This window comes from Mycteria americana, chromosome 5 (genome assembly GCF_035582795.1).
Source record: "Mycteria americana isolate JAX WOST 10 ecotype Jacksonville Zoo and Gardens chromosome 5, USCA_MyAme_1.0, whole genome shotgun sequence".
In the NCBI taxonomy this organism is placed as follows: domain Eukaryota; kingdom Metazoa; phylum Chordata; class Aves; order Ciconiiformes; family Ciconiidae; genus Mycteria; species Mycteria americana.
In genome coordinates, this window is record NC_134369.1 from 65,725,277 (window position 1) to 65,736,968 (window position 11,692).

At 54.6% G+C, this 11,692-nt stretch overlaps 2 protein-coding genes across 12 annotated transcripts in view; one reads left to right on the forward strand and one right to left on the reverse strand.

Annotated features, from left to right (window-relative positions):
• The window catches only part of ZBTB1 (zinc finger and BTB domain containing 1), a 27,927-nt gene extending 20,720 nt beyond the window's left edge, over nt 1-7,207 (reverse strand). Inside the window, exon 1 of one of the 8 annotated variants that reach the window (XM_075503759.1) lies at nt 3,803-4,155. The gene's annotated coding sequence lies outside the window, so the exon portion shown is untranslated. Of the gene's footprint in view, nt 1-1,477; nt 1,677-2,706; nt 2,727-3,104; nt 3,258-3,604; nt 3,719-3,802; nt 4,156-4,423; nt 4,525-7,185 lie in introns of those variants that run through there. The other 7 variants (XM_075503757.1, XM_075503754.1, XM_075503752.1 and 4 more) reach the window with 7 other exon arrangements.
• Nucleotides 7,208-7,556: 349 nt separating this feature from the next.
• On the forward strand, nt 7,557-11,398 carry ZBTB25 (zinc finger and BTB domain containing 25). Of its 4 annotated transcripts, none has more exons than XM_075503762.1 (3): nt 7,557-7,708; nt 8,392-8,571; nt 9,804-11,398. In XM_075503762.1, exons 2-3 carry the CDS (start codon nt 8,399-8,401, stop codon nt 10,939-10,941), a joined length of 1,311 nt encoding a protein of 436 aa, XP_075359877.1. In that variant the 5' UTR covers nt 7,557-7,708; nt 8,392-8,398; the 3' UTR covers nt 10,942-11,398. The 4 variants fall into 4 exon arrangements, with proteins under 4 accessions (XP_075359877.1, XP_075359880.1, XP_075359879.1 ...); XM_075503765.1 differs by lacking the exon at nt 7,557-7,708 and adding an exon at nt 7,718-8,114; XM_075503764.1 differs by lacking the exon at nt 7,557-7,708 and adding an exon at nt 7,718-8,086.
• The last annotated feature ends 294 nt before the right edge of the window (nt 11,399-11,692 follow it).

The following is an 11,692-nucleotide window of genomic DNA, read 5'->3' on the forward strand; positions in this document are numbered from 1 at the left end:
TGCTCAGGAGAAAATCCTACATGACATGTCTAAATTCTCCCCGTGATGCCTGAGAAGGTTAGGCGTTCGGCTAGTGCATTGACCACGGAGCTGTCAACAGACTACAACTTTTATCTAGACATACTCAAGAGGAAGCCACCAAGATTGCTCTGGTACCATAGAGTCCGAGAAAGTGCCTCAGTTTACACAAACGTTGCAAAAACGGCAAAGAACTTGGGGCCAGGTGACCACCATCCACCTCAACAGCAGGTATGGATAAGATGCAGTTTGCACTGCAAGCGTAGCCTTGATCATGAATTAAAACAATTACGGAAATTCCATGTACTGCCAGGGAAAATCTAATTAAGCTCCATTATTCAGGCTACGAAGGACTGAAGGTATAATTTATCCTCCTCCCATAGCCCTTCCAATCAGCTGCCTTCAGGCGTCCTAGCTGTGAAGCTGTTTCCAATGATGTAGATACTCATCTTCAGACACATCCTGATGGCTGAATTTTAAACAGACTTGTGGCCGACGCATAGAAACAAGTTTTAGCTGACACCTAGGCTAGATCTGAACCAGGGAAAGGTAAGATGCCCCAAAGCCCCCAACCACGAGCTGTCAGAGCCACTCGATCCCTCCTCAGCAGGCAGTTCTCTGCTGATTCAGCATCCACGTCCGCAAATGAGAAACAGCCATCAAAATTTAGCAAGTTATCATTCTCAGCTGCTAATTGAGAATTAGTTAAGATGTTCTTAGGTAAGAACACTCCTTGAAAGACAAGGAATAAGGTGTCAGAAAAGCATGAGTGAATAAATTAAGAAAACGGAGTCTGCACTACAGCCCCATCTCAACTTCAAACAAGTTCAGATCAGATCGATGGAGTAGAAGTACTAGAGAGAGCTTATGCAGTCTTTTAAAGCAACTTCCTAGCCACAAAGGATTACTCTAGAAAGTCACAGTTATCTTTTATCTGAGACCTTTACAGCTGTAAAAAGTTGTCAGGCAACATAGTCATGATATGTTTAAAAGAAACAATTAGTGGGGAAAAAAACTGACACCCCATTTTTGCCTCGTAGCAGAAAGATGAGCCTTTTTATCTAGGCTCTCCGAGTTACCCTAACTTTCAACTTCAAGAGGCATCTTGGTGGTTTAGCCATCTCTCAAGACCCTCAAATGAAGATAGGTGTGCCTTCCAGGAAAGCATCCTTGGACAAATACAAGTCGTACTTTGGCGTAACAACTCGCTGGATGCACATGAATGAAGCACAGTAACTTGTGACACGCAGGTCAGACTACAGATTTCGCTGACTATTTCTGGTCTTAAATGCTTCACATTTTACTTGCAGCACGTAAAAAAAAAAAAAAAAAACCAAACCAAACATAAAGCCGCTAAGGTCTCCATCCAATGAAACAGGTTTAATATAGGAAAAAAGGCAACAGCCAGCTAATTCTAGGGAGTTTTGCAATGGCACAACATGCACAAAGAAAAAATTACCAGACAAATCTGAGGATATAAATGGTCTTCATGCAAATTATGTCAGCTGTTGGGCCCACACGCTGTGTCTGCAGCGGAACTCTTTGGGTGATGGTGTTTACCGTGCCCAAGCAGAGGCAGGGCAGGATAACCCAACTGCTGGGGAACCACTGGTCAAACTGAAAAACGCACACGGGGCTTCTCACGCTACGTGCGTGTGAGGTCCGGAAGGGCTCTAGTGAGAGGTCCAGCTGTAACAACTAAGAGAAAGGACACTGGGATTTTTATCAGGAAACTTTCATTACCTCAATTCTGAGCATATTTTGTTTCCATACAGCAGATTAGTAACTCCTAAGGCTTTGTCCGTCCCAGACTTTCAAGGCTCTCCACCGTCAGTAGCAATGGAAATCCATGAAAGAAGCAATTAACCTCACACATTCAAGTAAGAAAGCATCTAAAAACCCATATCACTGGTTGATATGAGCACTCTCAACATAATTGCTGCAAATTCCTGTGCCAGTGACAACATGGCATGAAGAAAAGACTCATGCAAGCAGAGCTGAAGCATCTGGTAAGCCTGTGATCTTATTCCACGCAAAACTTTCCGGCTACCAGGAAGAAGGGGCTTCTATTACTTCTCCGAGCTTCCTACGCAGCACCAACCCATGTCTTCATTACCTACATCCTCCTGCAGCCACCCCTCATCCATTCCAGCTCCCCCCCCCCGGTGCCTGCTGGCTCCCTGCTACCTCACACAGCAGCAGCGTGCAACTAAGACGACTCGCTACTCCTCAGGTTTTCTGGCCAGTCATCCAAAAATCTCTCCACAATCTTGTCAAGTCGCTATGCTGCTGCCTAGGAAAATCTCTGCCAGCACTGCAACCGTTCGCGTTTGGCCGGTTTTCCCCACGGCCATATGGTCTCAACGCCTCTCCCCCGCTCGCCATGAAAGCTTAAGTTGTAATTCGGTAAAAATGAGAAGCCCGCATCCCCCCTGCTCACGGCTGCTGTGTGGGTTTTTCCAAGAGCTGTAATGAGGAATGTTAAACAAACACCTTTAATTAAAGGAATGTTTGTTTAATGTAATTAAATGCCTAAGGAACACCACACTGGTGCAGCCCTGGATAGTTTTGCAGTATGTGCTGTACTTTGCGATACTCTAGTGCGAGGGAAATAATGCAAGCAAATGACATAATCTGGCAGTAAATATCCAAATATTAAACAGCATCCAACCTATGCTATCCGTTTACCAATGCCTACGTGTCAAGAGGAACAGGCACTCGTCTATCAGCCGACAAACAGGCCACACTTGAGAATCCGAGTTACAAAAAAATCCTGAAAAAAGAGAGGCATAAAACCCCAGCCCCAAACCCCCAGCGTTTTCAGTCCCCTTTCCTCTACTCTTTTTACTACCTTTCTATCCGAGAAGAAAAGAGGAGTCCTTTGAGGAACGAGACTTTCGACACCGCTCCCAGAGCCACACAGGGCTTGTTTTTATGTGACAAAACTATCCCCCTTCCTTTCCAGCCGCCTCCGAGGCGATCCTGTGCGCTGCCAGCCCCGAGTGAAACCCAAGTCTCCTGCCTGGCAGGGTGGAGCGTTCCCTCCCGGCTGCAGCTCGGTTTTTCGCTAAACTACGGCAACTCACTCGAAGTTTTGAGGGTTCTTTTTTTTTTTTAAGGAAAAAAAGAAAGAGAACACAGCGCTCGGATCCGCTGGCCTGCCGGCGGGGGGGACGGGGCTGGGCGGCGATAACGGCACTCGAGATGTTCAACGTGACTCCAAGCCCCGGAGTCGGCAGGGCAGCGCGGTACCCTTCCTCGCCCCACGCCTCTGCACCTCCCTAGGCCGCTTCTCGTTTTTCAGCGCCGGCGCCCCGCCGAGCGGCGCAGCATCCCCCCGCCCGCGCCCGCTTCCGCAGGGCCCGGGCGCCGCGCCCGCCTCCCCTCCCGCCCGCAGGTGGAGCGCGCCCGCCGCGGCCCCCGCGCAGCGCCCCGGGAGAGCGGGAGCCGCGCCGGACCCGCCGCCGCGGCGCCGCCGCCCGGCCCCCGCGTAGCCCGGGCGGCGCCGCGCCGTGCCAGGCCGCCGGGCGCAAGGTCACGGCGGCGGCCGCCCGCCAGGGACCGGCCGCGGCTGGAAAGCCCCTACCTGGCAGCGCCGCTCCCCCCGCGCCACTATGGCGGGCCATGCCGCGGCCGGCGCCGCTCGGCACTTCCCACCTCCCGCCGCCGGCGGAGCTGCGGCCGCCGCGCCGCGCACCGCCCTCCCGCCTCCCCCCTCCCCCCTTCCCCAGCGCCCGGCGGCGGCCCCCCGGGACGGCGCGGAGGGGCGCGCAGCCCCGCTTACCCGGGGCGCGGGGAGAGGCGGCGGCCGCCGAGGGGGAGCTGCCCGCGCCGCTCCCGCCGCCGCTGCTGCTGCTGCTGCTGCCGCCGCGGCTGCAACAAAGGACTTCCGCCCCGCCGCGCCTGCTGCTGCCGCAGCGCCGGCTCCGCCGCGACCGCACGGAGCCGGACCCCTCCCCTCGGCGGCCGGCGGCTCCCGGCCCCGCCGCTGCCAGCGCTGCTGCGCCGCCGCCAATGCCGGGGCCCGGCGGGCGGCTCCCTGCCGCGCTCCCCTCTCCTCCCATGCCGCCGGGGAGGCGGCGGGGCCGCCGCGGCGCGGCCCGAGCTGGCGCTGGCGGCGCCCCCTCCCCGTGTGCCGCAAGCCCGGCCCCTCCGCTGCCCCCCCCCCTCCCCCCGCGAAGCCCCCCGGCCCGCAGAGGGGGGACCTGCCGCCGGCGGGCGCCCACCCGCGACCCTCGCCGCCGGGCTGGCCCGGCCCGCTCCTCTGCCGGCCCCCGCGGAGCCGGAGAGGCGGATGGAAGTCCACCCCGTCCCCGCGCAGCAGCTCTCGCCCCACAGAACGGGCTGTCCTCTCCCTTTCCCTCAGACCGGCCGCGAACGGTGGCAACGGGGAAGTCCGGGTTACCCATGTGGACGTCCAGCGCTCGAGTTTCGTACCCGCAGCCGTACGGCCTCCCGCGCGTGGCAGTTTACTTGCAAGTTGCAAGAAAAACAACTGCAAGTTGCATGAGAAAGTACTTCCTTTTTGCTGCAATTTCACCCGTTAGTATCACCGCCTTCCCTCTTGGAGTTTCACGGTGATGCAGGGAGCACAGGGGCCGGCAGCCACTGCCATGCTTCATCACAGATCCCTCGGACAGCACTTTTTTTTTTCCCCCCCATCTTTCTAGGAGCTTTCCCAGGCCCTCTTCCCACCGGTCTCGGGACCTCTCCTCTCTAACAACATCCAGCTCCTCTTGAACTGGCCCGTGTGAGCAAATGGGATTTCCTGAAGCTGCGGGTGGCCCCTCTGCTACCTGCCACGGGGCTGCGAGAAAACATAAGCCAGGTCAGGCTTTCCTCCCGGTCTTGCCACTTGACTTTTCCACCCCCAAAGTGACATTTGTCATTCAGCGCCAGCATTGGAAGCATTTAATCTGCTCAGCTCCTGCATTCGGACACAGTTTCTAGAGATCCCATCATTTTTATGTTTACCGCAACTATCCAAGATCCCTCTTAGCCCCAAACAAGCCGAAGGGGAAAATTTAATTGTAGCAAAGTTAAAAGATTTGATTACAAATTTGAAAATGACAGAAATAACAAAAAAAGCAACAAAATAAAATGCCACTATGTTAAAATGTACCAGCATTGATCCCTGCTTCAATGACCCCCAAGGTTTTCCTGAAGCATCCCTTCACCGTGAAAGCAAACAGGAGAAACCCAGTTAAGAGAATCCCAGTTTCCAAATGGGACGTCACCCCTTCCTCCTGGCTCTGTCTGGGGATTTTCTAACCACTGCAGAATAAAAGTGGAGCTTTCAAAACGTCTCCCAAAAAAATCCCCTTGTTTCCCCCCTCACTATGCTGCAGCGATGCCTACAGCAGTACCAAGGGAAAAAAAAACCTCCGTGGCTGTAAGGCACCAGCCCCCGCGAAAGGTGGAGGGAGGGACCCCCGCAGTACAACTTCTTCGTAGGTTTTCCTGTTTCATAGGAAGTTAAATAAACGGCCTCCATAAGCTGACACGGTCGTGGTTTCCAAATCACACTGAAAAGTGGTTTTTCTCATGGTTCAAGAGTCTTTTTCTCTCCAGCTCCTTACACATCTCAGGGCAATACAAGCAAAGAGTGCCCATGCAGGGCTTGTGCAGCCTCTCGCTCCGTCCCAGCCCTCCCACGTGCGTCACGCCGGGAGCTTCTGCCGTCTCCGGTAAGATGGGGCACAAGGCAGTCCCTCTTTTTCACAGTCCCCATTCTCTCGGTGCCCACCCACCACACTTGCCTTTCCAATTTATTTTTTTTTTTTTTTTTTTCTGGCCACAGAGGAGGAGCGAGCAGAAGCACTCGTGAAGATAGCTGTGATTATGTCCTGCTCTCTTTTTTGACCCACCAGCATAGGCTGTATCACTTTATATCTGCTGAGGCATATGATACCATCCCCTGTGTTATATAGCGAAACACCAAATTTCATTTCTCATCATCACTTCCATCATTTTGGCTCCAGTTTCTCTGAAGCTCTTCAAAGTCCTCTTTGGACCGGAGTCAACTTAAATAACATGTAAATAATTAATCATTTAAATAAATAACATGCCATCTGCAAATAGCAACTCACTCTGTACGCAGGTTAATAAATATGTTAAATAACCCAGAATGGAGCACAAAACCTTGAGCCACCTATGCCAACCTTTTTGGGGAAGAAGTGGCTACTGATATTTATAGGAGCAACAGGACTATAGCTCCATCGACTCTCTACCCTGCTGCTGCGCAAACACAGGAGGGAAGGATGGTCCCCGAGCCCTGTGAGCGTTTTATTTAAAACAGAAGAAATAAAACGTAAAACAATGGAAAAAAGAAAGCTGTACCGGTCAGTGAGATAAGCAGCAAACACTGCATGGAGCAAAACGCTTCGGAGCCTACGCTTCGCCTTCTCTCAGCCCGTCTCCATCCTCTGCCCAAGCTCGGGCCACCTCGAGGCACTGCTGGAAGCAGCCCCATAAACTGCTGGATTCTGGGGGGCCAGGGGCATTATTTGCTCTAAAGATTTGGGAACAGCCCAATTAAAAAAATCGCAATTATGGGAATGCAATAGGAAAATGAACTGCAAAGTATCACACGCTGAGAGAAAACCAAGAGGGATGACCCAAGGCACCGAACGTCTGCTGCAGAGGCCCTGAGCCAGGAGAGACCCCACTGAAGAGGCGGGCGCGACAGATCTCTGAAACCGCACCAAAAACATGGCGAAAGCACACAAACAGCGATTTCCACTGCCTTTTCCAGCCAAAAAACAACCTGTGGGCACCAAATTAACCTGGTGGCAGCAGGAGGCTGCGGGGACTGGAAGTTTAAAGAGGTTCAGAAAGCAATTTGATAAAATTCCTGGGAAAGACGCCTCAAAGACTGCACCGAACGCCAAAGCGCAGGCTGCGGCTCAGGACTCTCCACAGGAGCTGCCGGAGGCTGGGAGAGCGGGGTGGGGTGGCACTGCCTGCCTGCACCCCCTCCTCTGCCAACCCTGCTGCACCCAGCTGCGGCCCTACCCAGCACGCCGCTCTTGCCCAAAATAACCCCCGGTGTCAGAATTAGTGGGAGACTGGAGGAGGCCTGAGAGAGAAATGGTGCGTGCGCAGTATTCACCGGTGGTTAAAGAAAGCACTTGGGCCGCAGACATCGGTGAAAAAGCCAGATCGTACCTTCACGTCCATTTTCCTGAGCAGGCAGGCCGGGCAGGCGCCTGTTACAGTTTTTTTGTTAAAAAAAAACCAAAACAAAACAACAAAACCCCACTTATGCCAAGAGCTGAGGAGCTCAGCAATGAGGCGATTCACTGGGCGATTTAAGAAGCCAACTCCCCCAGCCCAGGGTGAGGCCTCTGGCAGCCCAGAGGAAAACAGCCCCCCCCAACCCCTCACGGGGGTGAACGCGGTCCCTCCCCCGGGGGCTGCGGGCGCGCAGCGCGGTGAGCGCCGCCGGCAGCCGCGCAGCGCCGCGCCCATCCCGAGGCCGGGCCGCGCAAGGGGCCGCGCAGCAGCCGCGCAAGGGGCCGCCCCTCACTTTTTCCAGGAGAAGCGGCGCGGCGGGGGCGGCCCGGCCAGCCCAGCCCAGCCCGCCCCGCGGGCGGCAGGAAGCGCGGGGGGGCAGCGCCCACCCCATCCGCCGGGCTGGCAGCGGGGGCGGGCGGTGCCGAGCCAGCCTCAGCGCTGCGCTTCCGCGCGGGTAAGCGGCTGCGCGGGCGCGGGGGAGCCGCGGGGGGCCGGGCCGGGCCGGGCAGGGCGCTGGTTACGCTCCCCGCGGAGGCTGCGCTCCCCGCCTCTCCTGCTGCTCCCCCGCCCCACAATTTTCAGCTGGAACAATAGCAAATATCAGCGTTTATTTGCGAAGGGGCCGCTGGCGAGGCGGCGCGGCGCGGGGGCAGGGCGGCCCGGCCCGGCACAACGGGCCCTTGTGGAGCGGCTCCGGGCTCCCTCTGCGAGCGGCTCCGCGCCCGGCCCCGCTGCTCCGCCGCCGGGAGCGCGGGCAGCGATGAGAGCGCAGGCAGCGGTGCAGGGGGAAGCGCGGTCCGGGGGCAGAGCGAAAACGCGAGCGATGTTTAAAGTTGGTGCCGGTACACCAGGGAGCGTGGGTAATTTGTAGGAGAAACAGCTTTGCTTGTAGGTGGCGCGTCGAAAAGCCCCGGATAGGTTTTGAGCTGATCGAGGGTGGGTTTGGGCACCGGCGGTGGTATCGGTAGGAGAAATTATTAAATCGGGGTGCAGGGACCGTCTGGAGGAGGGAAGAGGCTCTGCGAGGCCGTGCTCTGTGCCGGGCGCCCGTCTCGTTTCGGTGGTGAGAAACCCACGTTTGAGGCTTCGGGCGCTCTGTGATTTCTTCATGAGATGAACATCTTGTTTTGCTCTCAGGCACGCCATGGACACGACCGGCCACAGCGTCCTCCTCCTCCAGCAGCTGAACATGCAGCGGGAGTTTGGCTTTCTGTGTGACTGCACAGTTGCCATTGGAGATGTTTACTTCAAAGCCCACAGAGCGGTGCTCGCTGCTTTTTCAAACTATTTTAAGATGATATTTATTCATCAGACGAGGTAAGGACACACAGCTCTCCTCCTACCTTTTAACCGCTCTGCTCAACTTTCTGCTTTTTCCCCTTTCTAAAGGTATTATAGTCTAAAAGAGCGTGAGTGGGCATGTTAGATGGCCTGAGATTATTTTCCTAACCCAGCACATGCCTCGGCTCTCTAAACATTCCCAGTCCAGAATGTGCTGTCCTTTGAAACCACCCTCTTAGTCAGCATACGCCAACATCAGGCCCCACATTTTGAAGATGAGACATCTGCGTGACCAGAGAAAATAAACATCCCCAGTCCTCCTGCAGTGAGAACCTCACAGATTTGCAATAGGATATATCCCTATATCCAGGGACCTCCTGCCCGTATGCAGCGTGTCCATTACTTTGCATTAGCTCGTAGGCAAGCTTGCTGGGTGGGACAGTCCCTTCTGGTAGGACCCACGGGCTTGAAGCAATCAAGAAGCCGTAGCCTTATCGCAGTTCTGCGCTTCAGACTCTTGCAGATAAGGGCCGAGACTGAGATCATCAATTTATTTCAAGCTGCTGTTCAGATGCTTCACCCAGCTGGGTCAGGAGTGGTTCTGCAGGTATAACGACGGCAGTGCCAAGGTCTGGTCTCGCCTCTGAGCTGGGGCTTGCCGCTTGTAATCGATTAAACCCTTCTCCATTCCCTTTCCTTATTGAGGGTCGTGGCCCCCAGCACCTTTGCAGGATAATCGTTAGCCATCAGCTGCGTAGCCCTTCGGCTGGAAGTGAGATCAGTTAACTTCCTTTCCCATAGATGTTGTTTACTGACACTTAAGTGCAAAGCTCATAAAGATTACACAGTAGCGGCAGCTGAATTTATTACTTAAACACACAAACGTTCTTTGCCTCGTGTTATTGGAGTGGCACGCCCTGGCAACATGTAGCTTGCATGGCATCGCTGCAGTGCCATGCAGGGGCAAATGGCTGCGCGTGCGAGTGACGGGGTGACCAGGAGCTGGCCGCTCTCACCACCCCTGGCTGCAGTTGTACGTATGGTCTTTATAATTACAGGGATAAATACACGCTCAGGCCCTTTGCCGTGCAAACAGGGCACATGCACTTCTGCAGGTCTTGGCGGGGAGCGCTGCTCACTGTGAACCGGGAGGCAGGCAGCAGCGCACACGCTCTAGCAGCAAACGGCGGAGCAAATGAATGGGCAGGTAGTGGATCGCGACTGTAATTTGGAGCCCTGTATGTACTTAATCATCTGTCTTGTTTCAGCGAATGCATAAAGATTCAGCCTACAGACATCCAGCCTGACATATTTAGTTACTTGTTGCATATCATGTACACCGGGAAAGGGCCAAAGCAGACCGTCAGCCAGAGCCGACTGGAGGAGGGCATCCGCTTTCTCCACGCAGACCACCTCTCCCATATCGCGATCGAGATGAACCAAGTGTTCTCCCCAGAGCCGGTCCAGTCCTCAAACTTGTACGGGATCCAGATCTCGACCGCACACAAACCGGCGAAGGAACGCCTGGGAGTGAAGGAGAGTCTGCCCAAGGCGGGCAGCAGGTCTGCTGCCCAGGGCGATCACCCGCAGCTGCAGCTCTCTCTGGCCATCGGCCTGGACGACAGCTCCCTCGACCAGCAGGTCGCTCGCCCCTCCGCTCAGCCCGCTGCTCTCGCCAAGCCGGCAGAAGAGCGTCCGAAACTCTCGGTCTCCATAAAGCAGGAGAGGTGCGACTCGGAGCCCGTGGTGTCCCAGAGCCGCACCCCTCCTTCTCCGGAGGTAGCAAGCCCCATCTTTGCTAAGGCCAGCCTCAAGGTGCACTTGTGTCACTACTGCGGGGAGCGTTTCGACTCCCGGGGGGGACTGCGGGAGCACTTGCACACCCACGTCTCGGGCTCACTGCCGTTCGGCGTGCCGGCCTCCATCCTGGAGAGCAGCGACCTGGGGGAGGTGCAGCCTCTGGCTGAGGACAGGGAGGCTGGGGATGGCCACCGGCTCGGGGCCTTCCTCCTCAAGGAGGATGAGCATCAGCTGGAGCATCTGAGCTGCAGCGACCTGGAGCCTCTGCAGATCGGCCAGCTCTCCCTCATCTCCAAGGACCACGAACCAGTAGAGTTGAACTGTAACTTTTCTTTCTCGAGAAAGAGAAAAATCAGTTGCACTGTCTGTGGCCGCACGTTTTTCCGGAAGAGCCAGCTGCTTGAACACATGTACACACACAGAGGGAAACAGCACAAATACAGCCGCTGCCAGCGGCTGGAGAGCCCTGTGACCCCCAGGTTTCGTCCTTACTGTGACAGTGAGAGCGTGGGGAAAAGCTCCAGTTTATCCCAAGACCACTTAGATGAATGTATACTGGAGTCAGATCTCATCCAAGAAAGCGTTGATACGATCCTGGTAGAGTAGTTCTCCCCCTGTGTAGCCTTTAGGGGCTGAAACTGGGTTAGTTTGGCATTTTCCATCTAGTGAGTGGCTGCTCTCTGCAGCTGATTGTCTTCACTATTCCTGTCGCCTCTGAGATAACTGTGAAGAACTGCACACTTAGATTTGTGTACTTGCTTTTTTTACTTCTCTAACTTAAGCTAATTCCCATCTAAGTCCTTCTTGGAAGCCTCTGTGTAACTCAGTTACATTTTTCGTAAGTGTAAACTTATTCCTGCTCTGCTTTACTAGAGTTAAGACTGTATTGCTGGGTGTGAGGTTTAAACATCGTCTCATGCACTGTGCGGTGCCTAGGACTGACTGTATCTCGTAGAATTGCTCTTCTGAAACTAGATGGAAGGAAGTGTAGAGGGAAATATGTATTGTGTTTCCCAGTTTGTTTTTAATTAAAAATAAATATCTCAAGGAGATGAATCCTGAAGTTCATGTTGTATAACTGCAGTTAATAAATCTCTGCATAAATACACGTGGGAGCCATAAGGCTGGTCTTTTCAAGGGAACTGGTGATGTTGATGTAGGGGTAGCAGGCAACCTTCGCTTTGATGAGCCCTGGAGTCCTCATCAGTACAATCTTTTAAATTTACTTTTAGGCTCCAGGGGTTTGCATGCATTTTTCCTCATTCCTACTCCTCCCTCGTCAACCACTACTGCATGAGCAGAGACAAATTTTGATGCCCCTCTAGGACCACATCCCATTATTGGACCGTCTTCCCTG